This window comes from Cibotium barometz, chromosome 48 (genome assembly GCF_041138505.1).
Source record: "Cibotium barometz isolate CiBa-2024 chromosome 48, ASM4113850v1, whole genome shotgun sequence".
In the NCBI taxonomy this organism is placed as follows: Eukaryota; Viridiplantae; Streptophyta; class Polypodiopsida; order Cyatheales; family Cibotiaceae; genus Cibotium; species Cibotium barometz.
The window spans coordinates 26,047,016-26,069,789 of record NC_141093.1 but is presented as its reverse complement, the minus strand read 5'-3'; the positions used below and the strand labels follow the sequence as shown (position 1 = coordinate 26,069,789).

General features: G+C 43.9%; 1 protein-coding gene across 1 annotated transcript in view; it reads left to right on the top strand.

The window, feature by feature from the left end:
* Positions 1 to 4,621: 4,621 nt before the first annotated feature.
* Positions 4,622 to 22,774, top strand: part of LOC147611006 (uncharacterized) — a 37,527-nt gene continuing 19,374 nt past the window's right edge. Inside the window, exons 1-2 of the mRNA XM_086785651.1 lie at positions 4,622 to 5,301; positions 6,223 to 6,451. Of these exons, the coding sequence (XP_086641777.1) occupies positions 4,957 to 5,301; positions 6,223 to 6,451 (574 nt within the window). The 5' untranslated portion in view covers positions 4,622 to 4,956. The remainder of the gene's footprint in view (positions 5,302 to 6,222; positions 6,452 to 22,774) is intronic.

Here is a 22,774-nt window from a genome sequence, read left to right as displayed (position 1 = left end):
TGGGTGATGCTAAGTTGTGGCATGCTTTGGTCACTTAAACTTTGGTAGTTTGTTGTGTTTACATAAGCATGGTTGTTAAATGTATTTTTGTGGGATATAGCTCGGAAAGTAAAGGTTACTGTCTCTATCATCTTGCTACTAAGCATATTCTTGTGAGTAGGGATGTTGTATTTGTGGAAGATGCAATTCAGTCCTTACTTTCATATAAAAAACAACAAAATGTATGTTTGTAAGACATATTCGACACTCTCCTTCCATTGTTCAATGCAAGACACATTGATATAGAGTAGTTAGGTACTCAAAGGAATACTAAAAATCAGCATGTTTTTCAGTCCATATATTAGCCTATTGAAGAGGCAAATGTGGATGATGTAGTTGATAAGAAAAGAAGGGAAATTGATGAGCATTCCTTTGATTTAGGTACTCGAAGAATGGTGAAAATCAGCCCACATAAGTTAAAAATCAGCATGTTTTTCAACCCACGGATCAGCCTATTGATGAGGCAAATGTGGAGGATGTAGTTGATGAGGAAAGAAGGGAAATCGAGGAGTCAAAAAGTATGCCAGCATGGCTGGTGCAAACACTACGTGACATCAAATTGGCCACTCCTTTTGCCTAGGAAAATATGTGCAAGTTCTCATCACACATCTCATGTTGATGTAGGACATGCTCTTATTTTGCTAGTTTATATAATGAAGAGGAATTTGTCTCTCCTTTAATGAAGTAAAGGAATCTAAAAATTGGATGAGTGCTATGCAATGAGTATGATTTAATATTAAAAAATGATATATTGGATTTGGTAGACTTGCCTCCTAGGGCAAGAAGGCCATTGGTACGAAATGGGTTTACAAGCTCAAACGTAGAGCGGACGACAATGTTGTGAGCGATACAAAGCTAGGCTTATTGCAAAGGGTTATGTACAAGAGAAAGGCATTGACTATGGTGAAACCTTTGCACCCACATGTCATATAACTACCATGTGGAGTATCATTGCATTAGCAACATATAAAGGTTAGAATGTATGTCAGTTGAATATCAAAATTGCTTTCTTAAATGGAGATTTGCATGAGGAGGTCTATGTATCTCAGCCTCATGGTTTTGTTCAGAAAGGTCGGGAATCAAAAGTATGCAGATTGAAGAAAGCTTTATATGGTCTTAAGAAGGCTCCCAGAGCATGGTACAAAAAGATACATGCATACTTGGTTGCATATGGTTTTTGCAATAGCCCAACTGACAGTACCCTCTATATAAGAGGACTAAGGATGTTTAATTAGTCATTGTGTTATACGTTGATGACATGCTGCTCAGAGGCCCTAATGATGATCATATTTTAGCTTCTATAACTGATTTAGAGAAGTCTTTTGAGATGTCAAATCTTGGACTGTTGCACTATTATCTGGGCATTGAATTTTGGCAGCGTAATGATGACATTATTATGCTATAGAGGAAATACATAGATGCATTTGTTGAAGAGGTTCAATCTTGAAGATTGTAAACTTGTGGCTATACCTATGGAGTCGAGTTTACGACTAAGTCTTGAAGATGCAGGTGACTCTTTTGATGTTGGCTTGTATCAAGAAGCTATTGGATGCCTTATCTTTTTGTGTAACACCAGGCTTGACATTCAGTATGTGGTCTCAATATTGAGTAGATTTATGCATAGCCTAGACACAAAGAATTAGAAGGCTATCAAACGAGTGTTGCGCTACCTTAAGGGCACCAAGCACTTTGGGTTGTTTTATCAATTGCATGCATTTAGACTCAGAATGGGCTGGATGTTACGACACATGCGTGCCCACGAGTGGTTTTTGTTTTTGCCTTGGCGATTCATGTATATCATAGCTCAACAAGAACCTGTTGAAATATACAAGTGAATAGGGTGTGTGTGGGAACAAGCTCTTGGATAGAGGCTGTAAAAGAGGAGATGTAATTGTGAAAGAACCTGTGAAAAGGTTAGGAGAATCTACTGGGAGAGAATAATGGGTAGCATGAGGGAATTTAGGAGTGTGGAGATATTCTGGGAGATATTCAGGGAAAAGAGAAGAGGTGGAGAGAATCAGGCAAGAGGTGGAGATATTCAGGGAGTGAATCATGGAGAAATCAAAGGGATTAGATGCTTGATGTAAACACTATAAATTGAGGCATAGCCCTAATGAGAATTTGCTGGTTTTTGAGTATCCATGCCTACATTAATCTATCTGCTAATTATTCACTAATTACGTCTTAATCATTTCTTAATCACTTTGTTAATCATGTTGATTCTAGTGTATGATCCACCATAGCTCATCATTATGCTCAAATTTCAACATGGTATCAGAGCCATGCCTAGAATCAACCAGATTTATGAGCTCATTAGTGAATTAATTAGGATTAGTAAAATAATTAGCAAAAAATCAATTTTTTAGTAAGCTTTCACTCTTCCCCTTCACCCCCAGCCAGTGGAGGACTCTATTCTCCATGCACAATCAATATTAGGCTATGCCCTCTTAGCACAAGCTAGCTAATACATCTAGCTACAAGCACATCAAACGGCGCAGCAAAACGCGAAGGCGTTTAGGAGAAATCGCCGTTTTCTTCAGCGCTGTTTTTTCTGAGTAAAATGCAGATCTACACTCCATCAAATCAAATTGAGCTAATTCCTCTTAGCACAAAGGGTAATCAAGCATGCTCTACAAGCTGGTGAAGACAGAAATCAATTTCATCAAGTCTACAGAGAGATCAAAGCTCTTCATCAAATCTGCAGGTGACTTTGGTAAAACAGAGATTAAGCTTTCATTATTTGGTCAAATCTTGTGTTTCTTGGCTTAATCCTCTACTAGACTCATTGCTATTAATGCCTTTGAAAGCATTTGAGCTCATTTGAAGTGGAAGGCACCAGATCTGAGCTCCCCGCATACTCTGTTTTCTGCACACAAACCAGAGCATTAATTTGCTAATCAGTGATTAATCAGTGCTAATCACTGTACTTTGGTGCAATTGAGGGTATGATCCACCATAGCTCATCATTATGCTCAAATTTCAACAGAACCAACCCACTGTGGTCACCTGATTTGGGTATTGGCGACTCCTCACCACTATCATCTTCATTGACCAGTCAAAGTGCTATGGCAGTTGCAAGGAATCTAGTTTTTCATGCTCACATAAAGCACATTGAGGTGCACTATCATTATGTTAGGGAGAGATGCTTTGTAGTGGCTTATTGCCAACACAAGACAACTTGGTAGATTTGTTCAGAAAGGCTCTTCCATGAGAGAAGTTTGAAGCTTTTCGCAAAGCTTTAAACTTACTTTCCTCGGGGACTAGTCTGGGCTCCATACCATAGTTCAAAGAGCCTGGCACATCTCTATTCTTCTAGTGCCAGTCACTCCTTGTTTGCATCATCACTCTAGGGGGTTTTGTAGCCATATTTGGTAGTGATGTGTGTGAACACACTAGGATCAACCGGGGCACTTTTTCTCTCTTTAGGAGGTTTTTTCCCTTGTGCTAGTATACACCCATCTTGGGGTACACTTATTATCTTTGTAGAGCACACATTCATCTATTATCTCATTGTGTGCTACCACCCTTGAGCTTCTCCATTGTGTGTGTGTAAGTGTGTGTGCATTCCTACAACCTTGTTTCCAACAATTTTCTTGCTTAATTATCCAAAACTATACCCACCTTTTTTGCTAAAGGAATCTCTCATCTTCATTTTCTTGTAAAATTAACCAATGCATATTCTTCCAAATTCTTTTAAAAACAATCTATAGATGCTTATATAAGCCAAATTCAACCCAAGATGAGATCCATCTAATATTTTATTTATAAATGAATTCTAAACAATATCCTAGCTCCAAACAGCTGTTTATTGAACCGTTGGAATCCTATTAATATGGGCACATTTCTAATACTCGAAATACAAAAAATATGCCAATTTTATTTCAATGAATACTTCACTTATAAACGGCTTCTTTATTCATCTAGGCTTATGGCTTTATATAATCAATCATATTATGTACTCTATTATGTCAATTAATATGGGATCTTACAACTTTGGAACCCTCCCACCACCTATCTCTTATGGAGTGTAGAAGTAAAGCTAGGAAACCTAATTGAGACCTCTGCACCCATTTGGATTTCATCACCTCATGACATGCCCTTCTAATCTCCCAAGCTAGGAAACCCAATCGAGACCTATGCACCCATTAGGTTATGTACCCTTATGTAGCAAGTCTCATCACCTCGTGACATGCCCTTCTAATCTCCGAAAGAACAAAAACACGGCCATGTATGTAGCCCACCTACATTGGAGCCTACAAAAGCACATAGTAAGATGCGATACAAAATGCACATGACTGTGTTGAATAAACTATACTGGGTGGGCTGAAATTGTGTGTATTTCTCCTTCCAAGAAAAAAAAACACTATTGAGTGGGGTGAAATTGTGTGTGTATTCCTCCATCCCCCCAAAAAAAAAACAGTATTGGGGTAAAATTGTTAAACCTTGGGGGGACTTACTTGAGAAATCACCAAGGGTCAATTGCCAATTGTCAGCTTCGCTTATCATTTGAAAAGGATTGTACTCCAAAACTATTTATTATTTTGCCAATAAATTAACAAAAATCTATGTGCCCTTCTAAGCCCAATACCATAGGCTTAGGTGTTTTCTCTCTTCTCCTCTTTGCCCTATTTGGGCTCCTGTTACATACATGTCTGTCATTCCAACCACAACCCTAATCCTCTCTCCAGCCTCTGCAAACCCTAACCTTGCCTCAAGGCTCTGCAAACCCATACCCACACCCTGACCTGGAATTTCCACATAGTCATCTCTGCAAAACCCTAACCCTCCCTCAACGCTGCACACCTTCCATTTCGCCTATCTCCTCCTTGCCTTCACCCTGAACTCTAACCCTGACTCAGATCTTTTCTGTGTTCTCCAGCTATTTCGTCTGCTTCACCCCGGGCGCAAACAGTTAGGATGGTCGGAGGAGGTATCAAGAGAGACGATGGATTGCCGGCGATAAGCAGCACCAACATCTTTTCAGCCCTCGAGAGCCGCCGCAAGAGATCGAGCAAGAAGAGATCAGACAAGGAGAAGGGGGATTCTAAGGACTCTACATCGTTTTCCGCCTCACATAGCAAGGAAGCGCAGCCTGCGCCTCAGGTCTGGACGCCCACGCCGGTGTCTGTGACGTCCTGGGCCGATTGCGAGGACGATGATGACTACTTCGCCATGCCGGCGCTGCCCCCTCTCCCAGATCGACCCGCAGAAACTTCTCATGATGCAGCAGAGGAGGAGGAGGACGATTTGAGCCACGGAGAGGTATGCTGTGCTCATCCCAATCTTGCCCATATAACCGTGCACCATGAGGCGCAGGGCTATTTGGGAATGCAGCGGTTTCCATCCAAGGCTAAATACCTAATCTCATTTCATCTGCTAAAATAAAAGAGGATTTTGATCAATATCTAATAATGCCTTGAAATCACTGGATTTTTCTAGCCATGGAATGAATACCTGGCTATGCAAGTCTTTTCTCAAGCTCTCTCTCTCTCTCTACACGCTCTTTTTTCAAAGAGAAGAAGTGTTGAGGGGAATTCTAGCTGCTAGTTTTTATCTGTCATTAGGGTGAACCTTGAGATCTCCCAGTTATGCTAGGTGGGTGGAGATCCCCAAGTAATGCTGGCGGCTGATTAGGCTGATGGGTCATCCAACAAAACAATTGAGGATTGAATCATTGACTATGTAAGGCACTTGAGATGTGGACTCCAAAAACAGTGTTTTTTGGGTGTGGACATTGGCCAAAAAAGGATGCCCCTAATAGTCAACATAGCTGCCTAAGGTACTTAGTAGGTCTCTGATGTTGGGTGGGACAGTTACACCTGTGAAGCAAGCTGGACTCAGATTACTTGTACGGTGATGGGCATGCACATTAATTTTGTTTGTTGTGAACTCTACCAAGTTTCTGATGAAAGATAGGCTTGCTCCATGTACTTCTGCCCCTTGTTGACCTCATCCGAGATTAAAGCTAAGGACGTTTCAAAGTAATCAGTCTATTGAGTAGCTACTTTGCTTAGAAAGTGCTGGTAATTATGTCCTATATTTAGCAAACGACTTACTGGTTCAATGACTACTCCATGCCCAGTTCCTACTGTCAGATTTTAAATAAATAAAATTCTGGAGAATTCATCAATTCTAGCTTACGTTCAGTGCTAAATGGTTTGTCTTATGATGTGTGAGCAATAGGAAAGCGAAGGGGATGAAGAAGTTGAGGAGGAAGGTGATGAAGAAAATGAAGGAGAACCAGAGATTGAAACAACTGAGTCTGCTGCTGATGTGAATGTGGCCCCTTCTGTAGCAGCGGCTGCACGGGAGCCAGACAGGCAGCTATCAAAGAAAGAGCTGAAAAAGAAAGAACTGGCTGAGCTGGAAGCTGTCTTGGCTGAGCTGGGCCTCAATCAAAAAGATGATACAGGTGATGTTATTTTCCTGGTTTTGAGCTACAAATGCCATGGCTAGTTTAAATGGTTTGTTGGGAGTGTGGTGTGTGTATCTCCAGAGATGTTAGGTGGTGGCTTAAGCAAAGAGATTAAGTAGCCTGCGAGCTTTTCCTGATTGTAAGAGTTATTTTTAAATGAAGTTTTGATTATTACAAGAAGAGGGAATAGGGTTTCTCTGTTTGGGATCTAGTTTGAACCTACGTTCTAGTGTGTACAGACATATGTGTCTTCGCCAGCCTGATTTTCCGAATGTCCAGGAAGCTTTACCCTTTGGACAATAGGAGCTAAAGTAGTAAACTTTTAATGATACCTTTTAGAGGTATCCCATTAGTCGCAGAGTGCAGCCATGATGCTTATAATGTTGCTTGATCTTTCTCAATGAAGTCAAAGCAAAGCGTAGAATGCTAAGGCAGCCATAATGTGATCAGATTCAAACATCTTGCTTAAGCATTGGGATATCCCCTGTTGATAGCCCCAATTTGGGTCTTATGGTGGCATTTGTAACTAGCACGATATAAGTCATTTCATGCCAGAAGACGAGTGGCTTCCGTGGGGCTTGGTAAATTAATGGATGATAGCAAACTAACGTGCCAAAAAATGAGAACGGAAAAGTATGATTCTAATGTGCTGTTCTAGACTCTAGTGGCTTGTTGGGTACTAGTATGCCACTGGCGGAGTGCAACGGCTGCTCTACAATGATACAAGAGATTCACTTCAAGAGTTCGGTTGATTGTTGGTAGAAGGGGCCACCATTGAGAAGGAGCAACATTTTTCCTTACTTCATTATTGGGGTGGAGTCATAATAGTGCTTGGGGATTTTTATGCTTTGTTGGACATTTGAATATGGTCCTGGATTAACAATTCTACATTGTTGTCAAAATTATCAAACAATGCTCGCCAAAAATGATTGGTAAACTTGGCATCTCAGTTTGACACTATGGTCCTAGGAATCCTGCCAATCAGGTATCAATGCCGAATGAACAAATGGGCAATATCTTCGGCGGTCACATTGGCCCTGCATGAAATAAGCATAACAAATTTACTAAATCTATGAACAATAGTTAAGCACTAAGTATGACGCTTACTTGGACTGGTAGGCAAATTTGTGACAAAATCTATTGATATATCTTGGAAAGGTTCTTCGAGAATGAGTAAAGGTTGTAGCACTCCTATCTTCTTTCCACGAGGAGTTTTCACTTTTTGATAAACATCACAGTGTTCCATATGAGTGAACACATCTCGCCTTATTCTTGGCAATAATATTGCGTTTTAGCTTCTCTAGAGTCGAGTTCATGTCTCAGTGAGTGACCACTAGTGATGGCGTCATGGGCGTCATGGAGAAGAGCTTGCTTGAATGACTTCATGACCCAAAGTCGGCCTTTGTAGAAAAGCCAACCATCTTGTACCAAAAAGTGGCATGGTCTTGTGGCATCCAATGCTTGCTTCCACTATGTTCCAAATTTCTCGAAATCCGCGTACGTGTGCTTTATGTTGTCTAGTCCCGTAACAATAAGGTCGAGTCTAGTGTTCAGAATCAAGGTCACTGTTTTCTTCGTGCTCAAAGCATCGGCCATTGGGTTGGTCTTTCGTGGAAGATACTCGACCATACTACCAAATTGTTGGAAGATTTGGCTATAGAGGTGCTGACGGTCACTTCACTGTGCACTTGGCATTGTTTGAATCTAGCAAAATGCTTGATGGTCAGTGTGAACCTCAAATTCTCGGTCATAAATGAAATGCTTCCAATGTTTCAGGGCTTGAATTACGGCTAGGAGTTCGCGATCGCAGACCGAGTAATTCTTTTCTGTGGGCAGTAACTTATGAGACATGTAAGCTACGGGATGGCCGTTCTGTCATAACATAGCTCTAATTGCAATGTTACTTGCATCGGTGATTACTTGGAACGGCTCATTCCATGAGGCAAGCGTTGGACAAGGAGCTTCTGACAAAGCCACCATGAGGTTTTTGAATGCCTCCAACGCCCGTGGAGTCATTTGGATCCGTTGCTTTCTATCCTTGAGTAGATCCGTGAGATCTGTCGAGAGGTCAAAGAAGTTGTCTATGTGGGTGGAGTATGTGTGGCATATGCCCACAAAGGATTGGATGTTGTATGCGGTATGTGGTTTCTCCCAATTGACTACTTTGGCTACCTTGGCCGGATCAAGTCAGATGTCCTTGACATTGATTATGTATCCAAGGTAGTGAACCTCGAACAAATAAATTACGACTTCTTTTCATTGACATAGAGCTTGTTGTTTTCCGAAACCTTCAGGAATTTCTTCACATCAATGTCATGTTGCCCAACCATAGCTAAAAATACTAGTATGTCGTCTAAAAATATGAACACACTTTTCAATTAAGTCCTTGAATATCTGCATCATCTGCGGTTGAATGTGGTCGAGGCGTTCGTCAAGCCAAAAGGCATGACCACAAATTCATAGTGAACTCGTTACGTACTGAAAGCTGTCTTGGGGATGTCTCCCTCATACATCAATGTCATGTTGCCCAACCGTAGTTAAAAATACTAGTATGTCGTCCAAAAATATGAACACACTTTTCAATTAAGTACTTGAATATCCACATCTTCATGCGGTTGAATGTGGTTGGGGCGTTCGCAAAGCCAAAAGGCATGACCACAAATTCATAGCGAGCTCATTCCGTATTGAAGGCTGTCTTGGGGATGTCCCCCTCAATAGTCCTAACTTGGTGGTACCCACTCTCCAAATCTAGTTTTGAGAACATCTTGGCTCCATTCAGTCTCTGGAGATTGTTGCAATCTGGCTTCATATGCCCTAGTGTGCCACCATTTGCAGCCCCGAACTTGTTTATTTGGAAGAAAGATGGGTCTTTTTGATTGTGTGTCGATTATCATGTACTTAGTAAGCTCACTATCAAGAGTAAGTTTCCGATGCCTCAAATAGATTACATTTCTTGGAGTTGGTGATCTAACTTTGATTCCATTACGTTAGATAGGTGGTATGGAAACTTGCTCGGGGGATCCGAGCCTTGGAGGAGGTCTATCTTGGGGGTGAGGGAGGGAGATTTCGTTCAGCCTGCAAGTGGCTTATAAGAGGAAAGTTCGGATTTTTTTTTTTTGGGGGGGGGGGAGATTTCGTTCAGCCTGCAAGTGGCTTATAAGAGGAAAGTTCAAAATTCTTGGCTCACATTTAATGGTTGATGGAGCTTTGGACACATCATTCCGGGCAGTCTGAAAAGTGTGCGTGTCCTAATCAATATCTGACTGGAACTTGTGAAACCATTGAATTCCTAGAATTATGTTTGCCCCTCCTCCTACAAAAGGGGCAACCATAAAATCTCGCACAAACTCTATGCCCTAAATCACTAATTTAGCACCTTGAGCTCCAAACTTGATGCTCGTCATTTGTGTGCGAAAACCCTCAACCTTCTTGTCTACTGAAGTCAGCAAGAAACGGGCTTGAGCAGCTTGTTTTGTGACCACATCCTTCGTGTTGTTGTTGTCAAACAAGACAACGACTCTCTAGCCACGTAGCCATTGTCACATTGCTGCTTTTTAAGTCCATGAAAATTAGTTTATGCAAACCTTTGGGTTCTGAAACGAGACCCAAGCAGGGGTCACCCCTTCCTGGACTCACTTCTCGAGTTAGCACTTTAATATACACTCTTAAAAGACAATAGCACAAGACAAAGTAGCAATAAAAAGTAATTAACAACTCTGAGCATAGATAGATGACACCACACTGAGGCCGGAACGGCCGGCCCCCCCAAGGATTGTTATTATTACTTGGGAGAATTTGTTACAAGTACACGGGCCCAAGGCCAGATTTCCAATAAGCAATGCACGATGAAAAAAACAAAGTATCAAACCCAAACATGTTTGTTGATGCCGAGTCTGCAGTCACCAAGGGCTGCCCCGTCCATAGCACCTTCCAGAGTCACACTCTGCGTGCAATCCACCCGTCCCTGGCACTACGGATCACGCCGTGCCAGTCCTAGCGATGGGGCACCCTCACGGAGTTGACTCGGTGAATGGAAGAGGAGTCCAGACATAGGAGAGCAGGAGAATTCCTCATTCTTCGCGATGAAAATCTTCTGGAGCCACCGTACAGCCAGTAGGAAGAGTGAAACAACCTGGGCCACTTGTAGGAAATGCGTATGTCCTAAATCCACGCGGATAACCCCACTGGTTTGACCTGCTGTACCTGCTGTACGACCAGAATCAGCAAATAATGATGGTATTGTACCTGCTGTACGACCAGAATCAGCAAATAATGATGGTACTGTACCTGCTGTACGACCAGAATCAGCAAGTAATGATGGTTCTGTACCTGCTGTACCTGCTGTACCTGCTGTACGACCAGAATCAGCAAGTAATGATGGTTCTGTACCTGCTGTACCTGCTGTACGACCAGAATCAGCAAATAATGATGGTACTGTACCTGCTGTACCTGCTGTACGACCAGAATCAGCAAATAATGAGTGCTCCAGCCTGTTTTCTCTAAATCCCAGCAAGCAGATGTGTTTTCTTCCTCCAAAATGCAAGGGAGAGGGCTGGAAGTGAGGCGCCTTCCTCCCATGCAAAGGATTGGGTGTGGTAGGTGGGGTAGGTGGCCAACCCCCACCCCACATGCTATAAAAGGGTGCCCAGGCCAAAAGAAGGTGCCCACACTTATAAAGTGTCCACCTACTTTTAATGAAGTATGAAACCTGTAAGTTATAAGACTTATAACTTAAAACTCTTATTAAAATAAGGATTTCCCACCTGTTCACACGCCACAAAACCTGTCAGAAGACAAGGCATTCCACGGCTCACGGGAGGGCGTCCCCGAACCCTGAGCTAGACACACATGTCAAGCATGCAAACGAAACCAGTTCACGCGAAAACATTTCAAAGGCAGGCAAACATGAGTGCACAATGCAACATTGTTAAAGGATAATCTCCGTTCATGTACTTGCACAATACTTGACATTTCCGGGCACAAACAGGCCCACCGGAAAGTCAATTCCAGGTACACACACAGTGTACAATCCACCCGTCCCTGGCACTACGAATCACGCCGTGCCAGTCCTAGCGGTGGTAATCCAGAAACATACACCGTGTGCAATCCACCCTTCCCTGGCACTACGAATCACGCCGTGCCAGTCCCAGCGATGGAGCACCACTACGGAGTATGCTCATCCAGAGCCCAAAGCTCACACAAGAAGATAAGAGGACCATTAGATAGCTCAATGGTGACATCTCCCCGTCTTCTAAACAGTTGTCCGCAACTGAAAAGCTTCCAAATAGTCATGGAGAAGCTGCGGATAATCTTTGAAGTAGTCCTCATCAACCCACTTAGCATCAATGGGGAGATAGTTCTTGAACTTCACCAAATAGCGTCTTACAAGCTTGCCTGCAGATAGCTTACGCTCTTTATGAAACACAATCTGCTCTGGTTGCAAAATCTCTTCCAACTCATCCACTTCTGGTGGATCCTCAATGATAGGAAGACTTGGTTCCGGACCCACATACTTTCGTAAGAGGCTAACATGGAAAGCATTATGTATCTTCCAATGGGATGGCAATGCTAAACGAAAAGCAACTTCATTGATCTGCTCAATGACCTTGAAAGGCCCACAATACCTGGATGAGAGCTTGGGAAACATCCCCTCCTTACCAGATCTCTTACGGAGTCTAGCTTTTTCGAATTTCAGCAATACCCAATCATTTACCTTGACATCCAAATGCTTTCTATGCTTGTCGGCAGCCTTCTTATGCTTCTCTTGAGAACGGGCTATGGCTGTCCGTACCTGTGCAAAGGCAACATCCAAGTCCCTGACAAAGTCATCAGCAGCAAAAATCTCATCCTTAGTACGTAGGATGGGAGGCAATACCACTTTGCCATAAACTATCTCAAAGGGAGCCTTCCCAGTAGAAGCATGCACCGTGTTATTGTATGCAAACTCCACAAGTGGCAAATACTTTTCCCACAAAGTCTTTTGATCAGCTACATAGCATTTGAGAAGGTCCAATACGGCTGAATTTGCTGCTTCACTTTGACCATCGGTTTGAGGATGAAAAGCGGATGAAAAATTCAGCTTTGTGCCCATATTGTCAAAAAGTGCTCTCCAGAAGAGACTGGTAGTTCGAGGATCACGGTCACCCACAATAGATTTAGGCATACCATGATGCTTGAATACCTGTGATAAGAAAACTTTTGCCATATGATCTGCCTTGATCGTTTTCTTGACCGCCAAGAAATGAGCTTGCTTGCTAAACCGGTCAACGATAGTCCATATAGCATCATTACCTTGCTGAGTGCGAGGCAAATCCATGATGAAATCCATAGCTATACTCTCCCATGGCTGCGAGGGAATAGGCAATGGTAGAAGCAATCCAGGAGACTTCTGACGATCAAACTTGACCTTTTGGCAAATGAGGCAAGCACGTACATAAGCCTCAATGTCCTTCCTCATCCCTGGCCAAAAGAAGTAGCGTTCAACCATATGAGTAGTAGGTAGAATACCTCTATGTCCTGCATACGGTGGAGCATGGCATTCTTCCAACACTTTTTGCCTCAAATCTGTGAGCACACAAAGGCAATTATCTTTAAGGAGATACCCATCTTTGATCACATATGATGCATGAGTATGACCAGCCACCAAATCAGCCCATAAATCTGAAAAATCAGCATCTATATGGTACTTATTTTGCATAGACGACAAGTCTCCATGAGAGGCAATTGAGATAGAAGCTACATACGGCCTTCGAGACAATGCATCGGCCACCACATTCTTCTTTCCCGGTGTATGCACAATCTGAAAATGAAACATAGAGAGGAAATTTGCCATCCGCATATGCTTCTCTGAGAGCTTAGTTTGTGTGAGAAAATACCGTAAGCTTTGGTTGTCGGTCTTCACCATAAACTCTGCACCCAGAAGATAGTGCTTCCAAATGGTCAATGCATGAATCACTGCCAATAGCTCCTTCTCATAGATCCCCAAAGAAAGCTCCGTATCACGCAAACGGCGGCTCTCAAATGCCACGGGGTGTCCTTCCTGGTTTAGGACAGCACCTAAACAATCTCCACATGCATCACATTCCACAAAGAATGGCTTGTGCAAGTCAGGAATGATCAACACGGGCCCAGATATGATTGCATCCTTTAGTGAATAGAAAGCTTTGCTTTCCAATGAAGTCCACTGAAAGGGGACTTTCTTCTTTGTCAACTGATGAAGAGGGGCAGCAATCAAAGCAAAATGCCATATGAACCGTCTATAGTATGAGCATAACCCAAGAAAACTACGAACCTCATGTACTGACTTGAGTTCAGGCCAATTCTTGATAGCCTCAATCTTGGCGGGATCCATTCGTATGCCATCTTGAGAAACAATATGCCCAAGATAATGAATTTCGGAGAGGAAGAACTCACTCTTCTTAGCATTGATGTGAAGTCTATGCTTTCGGAGTTCTTCAAAGACTATGGCCAAATGCTTTCTGTGCTCTTCTTCACTCTTGGAATAAACCAAGATGTCATCGAAGAAAACTCCAGTGAACGATCGATGATCTCTAAAAATTCTGTCCATCATACGGTTAAAAGTGGCAGGAGCATTTGTAAGACCGAAAGGCATAACAAGATACTCGTACAAACCAAATGCTGTCCTGAAAGCGGTCTTATGCACATCCTCTGGTACTACCCGTACTTGATGATATCCACTCTTCAAATCAATTCGGCTGAAATATGCCGAGCCATCCAATCTATCCAAAATATCATCAATACGAGGAATAGGAAACCTATTCTTGATGGTTAGTTTATTTAGAGCCCGATAATCCACACACATACGATAAGAGAGATCCTTCTTCTGCACTAGAAGTACGGGAGAGCAATACGGTGAAGAGCTAGGGCGGATCAAACCTTTTTGCATGAGCTCATTGACTTGCTTCATGATCTCCTCCTGCTGTGATGCACTCACACGGTATGCCGGCCTATTTGGTGGAGAACTGCCAGGCACAAGGTCTATACGATGATCCTCCGGCCGTGGTGGTGGTAGCTCCCCTGGAAGTGAATCTGTAAAGCAATCTGCATATTGTTTCAAAAATTCCAGCCTATCACATGTGAGAGAATCAAGAGAATGATCAACATGGTCTATTCTATCACGAACAAAAATCATGTACGAGCAAAGACCCTTTCTCATGGCTTTATTTATTTGAATGTGGGATACAATAGGGATAGAATTCCCTTCCACACCGGCATCAATAACATGCTCTTTGCCCCTATGCATAAATGTGATCCGGTTGGTCTTGTAAGCCTTGCGAGGATCAAGACGGGAGTGCCAAGGCTTTCCAAGCAATACATCACACCCATTTAATGGTGCAATGAGGAAATTCTCATGGTCCAAATATCCCTGAATATGCATGCGAAGCTTGCCAATAAAGGGTGTGACCTTGACTTTCTTGCCAACAAATGCACTTCCGGCCTCAATCTCCGGTCCCATGTCATCCACACTAATGCCCAATGCTGTAGCCATTTCCAATGATATGAAGTTGTCCGTGGCACAATCATCAAACATAAATAATGCGGGTTGATCTTTGAGCTGTCCCCATGCCTTGCATACCATCCTATCCAAAGCATCATGGGCTGTCCCCCTTGTACATCGGGCACCATATGCACATTAACCTTGGTTTCCTTTGCATCCTCTTTGCCTGCTTTCTTTGGGCATTGCCGGACCATGTGATCTTTACTACCACAAGAAAAGCACTTACCGTCACGTATATATTGCACCCTTTGTTCCGGAGTAAGTCCATAGTTAGGCCTTTTGTTGGGACGCTTCTTCTCTGAGGTACTTTCAGCTTTTGGAGCTTCCTTAACTTCATTGGAGTCCCTTTTAGGTGGCTGTCCACCCTTATGCAGATTTGGGACAGCCTTGTCCTTCCCCTTTTGAGCATGTCCATCTCTATAATTTTGCTTCAGCTTTTGCTCCAATTGTTCGGTGGCCAAAGCAGCTGAAATGAGTTGTTGTAGAGTGTGGTTTGGGTACAACTCCAAGCCCGATTGATAAACCGGTTGGAGTCCCGATTCAAACTTTCTCTTGCGTTCCTCATCATTTACTTGCATAATAGGGGAAACTTCCAAGAGTGTTTTCCAAAACTTGGATACATAAGCATGAACTGACTCACCTTCATTCTGCTTAACCCAATCCCACTTCTTGCGGATGTTCTTCTTGGCATTAGGGGGTAAGAATTGGACATAGAATCTAGTTTTGAATTCAGCCCAAGTGTCCACGGGAGTGCCTGAGAGCTTTTCGGCAAGCCACCAATGAGCGGCCGTGCCCTTCAAGAACATGCTGGCATGCCTCACCTTGGACTTTTCTGAAAAATCCTCATCACTAAAAGCAATGTCAAATTGGGAAACAAATGACATAACCTTGGAAGCATCAAACTCACCATGATATGTCTCGAACTTGACGGATTTGTCCCCGGCTTTGAATTCCTTTTGCTTATGAACATGATGCTCATAATCCCCATGCGTCCTCTTGATTCCACGTTCATGTGGATCAGCCCTGGCATCCATAGATGCTCCTGCATACTTAGGTGGCATACGTGGACGTGAACCATGTGCTGTACCTGCATGCATGTGTGTAGCCCCACCACTTTCTCTTGCAGCATAAGCATGATCCGGAGAGGATGTGGAGATGGGAGCATGAAGAAATAGCTCTTCATGGGAGAGTTCAACAGGTAAAGTAGTAGTACGGGGATGTCGGTGCTCTCTAAGCCCATGAGAAACCTGCAATGATGAAGAATGAGGCTTGTAACGATCATCTCTAGAAGTAATGTTACCTTCATAGGCATGGCTATGCCTCCCATATAAGGTAGAATCACGTCGGGATGTAATGGAAGGCTCCTCTTTGTGGACAGCAGATTTCAGCTTTGGAGAGGCTATCCCAGGCATGTCCACCAATGGAGATCTCTTTATAACAAGCTCCCCATCCTGGCCCTGCAATACATCACCCTTTTCCACTAAGAATGAAAGAGCTAGCTCACAAGGTTTCAACCCTGATCCACGAGCCAAAGCTTCAAAGTCTTGAAAGATGGTTGCCTCCTTTTTCTTTGCATCTAGCACTTGTTGAATGTGTGGGTCCTCACGTAGGCTGGCCAATTCCATCTCCCTGGCATGGAGAAGCTCTCGCATACGCTGAATTTCAGCATTGATGGCACTTGGCTCTTGCTCTTGCTCCTGCATTTTCTCCTTGCCACGGGACGGCTGTCCCAACCATACATGATCACGGGCATAAGGCATCCGTCCACTTGCTTGAGTTCCACTGGAGTGCCCCTTTGAATTTGGCACTTCCTTGCTACTTGCTTGGCTAGCCATAATAAGAGTAAAGTCACTAATGGAGAGTGGTCAGGAAGCCTTTGGATCGTCTCCCCATGTAGAAAAAGGAAGATCCGTGCTCTGATACCACTGAAACGAGACCCAAGCAGGGGTCACCCCTTCCTGGACTCACTTCTCCAGTTAGCACTTTAATATACACTCTTAAAAGACAATAGCACAAGACAAAGTAGCAATAAAAAGTAATTAACAACTCTGAGCATAGATAGATGACACCACACTGAGGCCGGAACGGCCGGCCCCCCCAAGGATTGTTATTATTACTTGGGAGAATTTGTTACAAGTACACGGGCCCAAGGCCAGATTTCCAATAAGCAATGCACGATGAAAAAAACAAAGTATCAAACCCAAACATGTTTGTTGATGCCGAGTCTGCAGTCACCAAGGGCTGCCCCGTCCATAGCACCTTCCAGAGTCACACTCTGCGTGCAATCCACCCGTCCCTGGCACTACGGATCACGCCGTGCCAGTCCTAGCGATGGGGCACCCTCACGGAGTTGACTCGGTGAATGGAAGAGGAGTCCAGACATAGGAGAGCAGGAGAACTCCTCATTCTTCGCGATGAAAATCTTCTGGAGCCACCGTACAGCCAGTAGGAAGAGTGAAACAACCTGGGCCACTTGTAGGAAATGCGTATGTCCTAAATCCACGCGGATAACCCCACTGGTTTGACCTGCTGTACCTGCTGTACGACCAGAATCAGCAAATAATGATGGTACTGTACCTACTGTACGACCAGAATCAGCAAATAATGATGGTACTGTACCTGCTGTACGACCAGAATCAGCAAGTAATGATGGTTCTGTACTTGCTGTACTTGCTGTACGACCAGAATCAGCAAGTAATGATGGTTCTGTACCTGCTGTACCTGCTGTACCTGCTGTACGACCAGAATCAGCAAATAATTGTTGGGGTAAAGGCATAATGCCCACCCTTATAGTGTGTACAAGCCCATAAGTTATAGTACATAGTACACTTAGTACTTTTAATGTACTAAGTGCACTATGTGTACTAGTGCAATATACATGTATGATAGGGGAGTCACACACTCATGCCTCATGAGTTGACTTATCCCCACAACTCTCTCTCTCTCTCTCTCTCCCTTGCTTCTCTGTGTATGTCTCCTATGAATGAACTCTAACCCTAATTATGGTTTTCTCCCCATCAACTGGTATCAGAGCTTTGGTCACCAGGTTCCCCTCCCTCTCATCAAGAATCGTTTGCTCATTCTGTGAGTCGCCTTTGTGCAGCACTGGCTACTGGTCGACTGTGTGACCAGTCGCAGGCAGGTGGGTTGAGAGAGCAGCCAGAAGCGAGGGCTGCCCAGCAGCCAGGCGGGCTGCCCACTGGCGCTAAGCGGGTAGCTCTACAAAGCGAGCACAACGTAATCACTGGTTACGTGGAGAAATTAAACGTGGTGAGGCGTGTGCTGTCTGGCTGAGCGTTGAACGCTAGACGCCTGGCCAACTGGGCATAGAAGGCGCTAGGCGAATACACGGCGCAGGCAAACACGAGCGAAGGCGCATCGTAGCGAACCCAGGCGAACAGCGTGAAGCTGGCGAACGTGAAGTTCCAGCGCACAGCGCTAGGCGAAAGCAGCGTGTGAACGTGTGCGCTAGGCGAAGGAGACAGCGAAGGCGTAAATCAGGAGGCAACGTTTCTCCACTGCGCTCCAAGGATGGTGCGAACCTACACTTTTGTTGCCATGGTCGGGGTTGCTTACTTCGCCGTTTCCTCGCTAGACCGTGTTTTCGAATGGATGGCTGATCGCAAGGAGAAGAAGTAGCGAAGCTGGGGTTTTGGAATCTCTTGAGGCTCTTCAGAAGAGGGGAAACCAGGAGTTAGTCACCAGCAGCACGTCGTCCTCGCATCAGCAGTACCTTCAACATCCACACAGTCAGTGTGTGCAGCACCTCATCAACAGCAAAAATCGACGCCCCCTCTTCCTGCAACAGCCTGCAAATTGAAGGAAAATCAGAAATTACAAGGTATTTGCCTCAAATTTTTTTTTTGGGATTTGCAATTGAGCAAGTACAATCAACAATTGAGCAGGTACAGGTGCCCAATTGCTCAATTTTTTGAGCAAAATTGGCAAAATTGGGTGACATTGGTCACAATCAGAATAAATTTGCAGGAAATTGGTCAAATCAGGATCAATTTGCAGGAAATTGGATGTCGAAATTTGGGGCTTTTGATGTAATTGTGCAATTAAGCACTCATACATGCTGTATGATGTGAAAAATCGCACATTTGGGCAAAATTGCAGCAAATTGCAGTGCAAATCAAGGGGCTTTTGTGCCGATTTGGTTGATTTGCATGCAGGCAATCGCATTTGATGCTGTGGATAATGTGTTGATGCCTTACAAGCACTCAATGTGCCTGTAAATCAAGGGGCTTTCATGTATTTGATGTATATGTGGCCAGGGGGAAGCATCGTGAACACTCTGGATGCCTTCATGTGCGCCAATGTACCATGCATGATCAGAAATTGATCTCAAATCAAGGGGCTTTTCAAGTTCGTATGCTTGTTGAGCTTGGCAAAGCAGCAGGCAAGACATTTATGCCTTGAATCCTCAAAAATCAGCTTGCAGTCAAGGGGTTTTTGCCCAATTTCTGTTCGGGACTGTTGTATGCAGTGTACAGGACTGTAAAAGTCTGATTTTCACTCATTTGGACAGCCAGGAGAGCATTTATTGCTATTGTACCTGCTGGTACAGATTTGGCACAGCTTTGTGCATGTTTTGGCATGGCTGTACACTGTTTTGAGTGACCAAAAGGTTCAATTTCAGCTGCTGTACTTGCCGGGACAGGTTTGGTACATTACAGGTGAGCACTTAGTACTGCTGTACAGTACTTTGGAAGGGCAAAAGAGCACATTTGAGGTGCTGTCCAAAATCTGCAGCAACCAGATTTTGGTGTTTTCATCACAAAAAGTGGGAGAAAAGTTGCATTCTTGCTTCCGCTGTGGGAGATAAAGCTTGGGAGAACATTTGTGAGCACTTTGTGTGCTTTTGGTGCAGTGTTTGCACATTTTGCAGGGAGTCAGGCATTGAAAGGTTGCATATTGCTATGGCAACCACAGGTGAGAGCTCTTCATTGCTTCACATCAAGAAGCTTGAAGGCTCGCATAACTATGATATTTGGCAAACCCAGTGCTACAATGTGTTGCTCCAGAAAAAGCAGCACAAGCCTATCAAAGAAAGGGGTGTGATGCCCGCTTCTCTTACAGCTGAAGAGTGGGAAGATATGGATGAGCTGGCAAGATCTACTATCATGTTGTCTGTGTCAGACTCATTACTTTTCAGCATTCGTGAAGAGAAGACAGCTTGGGGAATGTGGCAGAGATTGCAGGACTTGTATGCCCAACAAAGTGCCTCAAGCAAAGTGTATTGGTTGAAGAAACTCATAGGTCTTCAGATGAAGGAAGGGGCTTCTATGACAGCCCATCTAAATGAGTTTAATGGTATTGTCAGCCAGGTCATCAATCAAAAGTTGGCAATGGACGATGAGTTCAAAACCACTTTTTTGTTATGCACTTTGCCAGAGAGTTGGGACACATTCAGGACAGCCACTAGCAATTCGAATGCTATGCTGTCATATGCAGATGTTGAGGGTGCTCTTCTTCAAGAAGAGATGAACAGGAAAAACAACTCTGTTGGAAAGTCCAATGCAATGAATGCACGTGGGAGATCCCAGCAAAGGGGGAAAAGCCAAGAAAGGGGAAGGAGCAAGTCTCGCTCCAAAAAGGATTTGGAATGCCATTATTGTGGCAAGAAGGGACACATCAAAAAGCAATGCTACAAATGGAAAAATGATCAAAAGGAAAAGGGAAAAGGCAAAGACAAAGAGAAAGATGAAGCCAAAGATATAAAGCCAAAGGGCAAAAGTGGAGTCAAGATCGAAGAAATCAATGTGTCACATGCAGGTGGCAGTGAGGATGAGGTCCTCTTTACTTCTTCACTTGATGCCCATTCACTTCTTACAGGTGGTCATGGTATGTACTCATGGATCATTGATTCAGGTGCCTCCTTTCATGTCACAGGTTGCAGAGACTTGTTTGTCAGGTACACTGCTGGCAATGAAGGAGTGGTTTATTTGGGTGATAACCATGCATGCAAGATACTTGGCAGAGGTGATGTGAGGTTTGTATTTTCAGATGGCTCACAGCTTATGCTCCATGATGTCAGGCATGTGCCTGAGATCAAGAAGAATCTGCTTTCTACTGGACAGCTTGATGATGCTGATTATGTTACCACATTTGGTAGTGGAAAGTGGAAAATTAGTAAGGGCTCACTGGTTGTTGCCAGAGGCTCTAAGGTGGACACTCTTTACTTTATGCATGCAGGTGTTTGTCACCATGCTAATGTAAATGCAACCGAGCTGCCGGAAATTTCTATGTGGCATAGCCGGTTGGGACACATGAGTGTCAAGGGAATGGAGCAATTGTCTCGTTTGGGTTACTTGCCTTCTCTAAAGTTTTCAAGTTTTCAGTTTTGTGAGCATTGTATATATGGTAGGCAACTACAGTGCCCCCACAAGAAAGCTCTTGGACAGAAAGATGCTCAGTTAGAGCTTGTGCATACAGATGTATGTGAGATGCCTCAGCTTTCTTTGGGAGGGGCAAAATACTTTGTGTCTTTTATAGATGATGCCACACGCAAGGTGTGGGTCTATCCTCTTCGTTTGAAGAGTGATACATTCTCAGTGTTCGAGAAGTTTGTTGCTCTTGTTGAAAATCAAACTGGCAAAACACTGAAGGCTTTGCGTTCCGACAACGGTGGAGAGTATATGTCCAAACAGTTTCAGGACTTTTGTGATGCTAAAGGCATCAAGAGGGAGCTCTCTACTCCTTATGATCCTCCACAAAACGGGACAGCAGAGAGGATGAACAGGACCATACAGGAGAAGGTCCGTTCTATGTTGTCACATGCTGCATTACCTCATGGTTTTTGGGCTGAAGCTGTTATGACAGCCGTTCACCTTATAAACAGGTCACCTAACACGAGGCTTGGTGGGAAAGTGCCAGAAGAAGTATGGACAGGGAAGCCTCCGTCATACAAGCACTTGAGAGTGTTTGGTTGCGTTGCGTACGTGCACATACGCAGGGAAATGCGCACCAAACTTGATCCTAAGTCTCATAAATGCATATTCCTAGGATATGGTGACAGAGGTGAAATGGGGTATAGACTTTGGGATCCCATAAATAGAAAGATCATACGCAGCAATGATGTCATTTTTGATGAAACATGCATGTATAAGGAGCCTGCAAGGCAACAGGAGCCTGGTAGAGTCATCTTTGATGATGATGGACATCATGGACAACAACAAAGGGCTGTAAATCAGCCGTTACAGCAGGAAAACCAGCCCTTAAATGGTGCTGAAAATGGTCCAAATGGACAGCCAGATATGGCAGAAGATATCCCTATGGATATACCACAGTTAGAGGAGATACCGGGCATGATTTTTCAGCCTTATGGCATGGAACAGGAGCCACCATTGGGTGATATGCAGGCTGGACAGCAACCTGCAAATGATGGTCATTGGGTACGGAGGTCCACTAGACCCTCCAGAGCCCCTGACAGGTTTGTTCCAGGGGTTGACTACTTGATGCTCACTGACTGTGGGGAGCCCTCATGTTACAAAGAGGCTTTACAGAGGGCAGACAAAGCTCTATGGGAGCGTGCCATGAAGTCAGAGATGGATTCTCTGCATAAAAATGAAACATGGAAGTTGGTGCATTTGCCTGCAGGCAAGAAGGTTTTGCCATGCAAGTGGGTATACAGGCTCAAAGTTGCACCAGATGCAAAGCCAAGATACAAAGCCAGGTTAGTGGCTAAGGGCTTCAAGCAGGAATATGGTGTGGACTTTGATGAGATCTTCTCTCCAGTGGTCAAAATGACCACACTTAGAGCTGTGTTGGCTTTGGTTGCGCATGATGATCTGGACTTG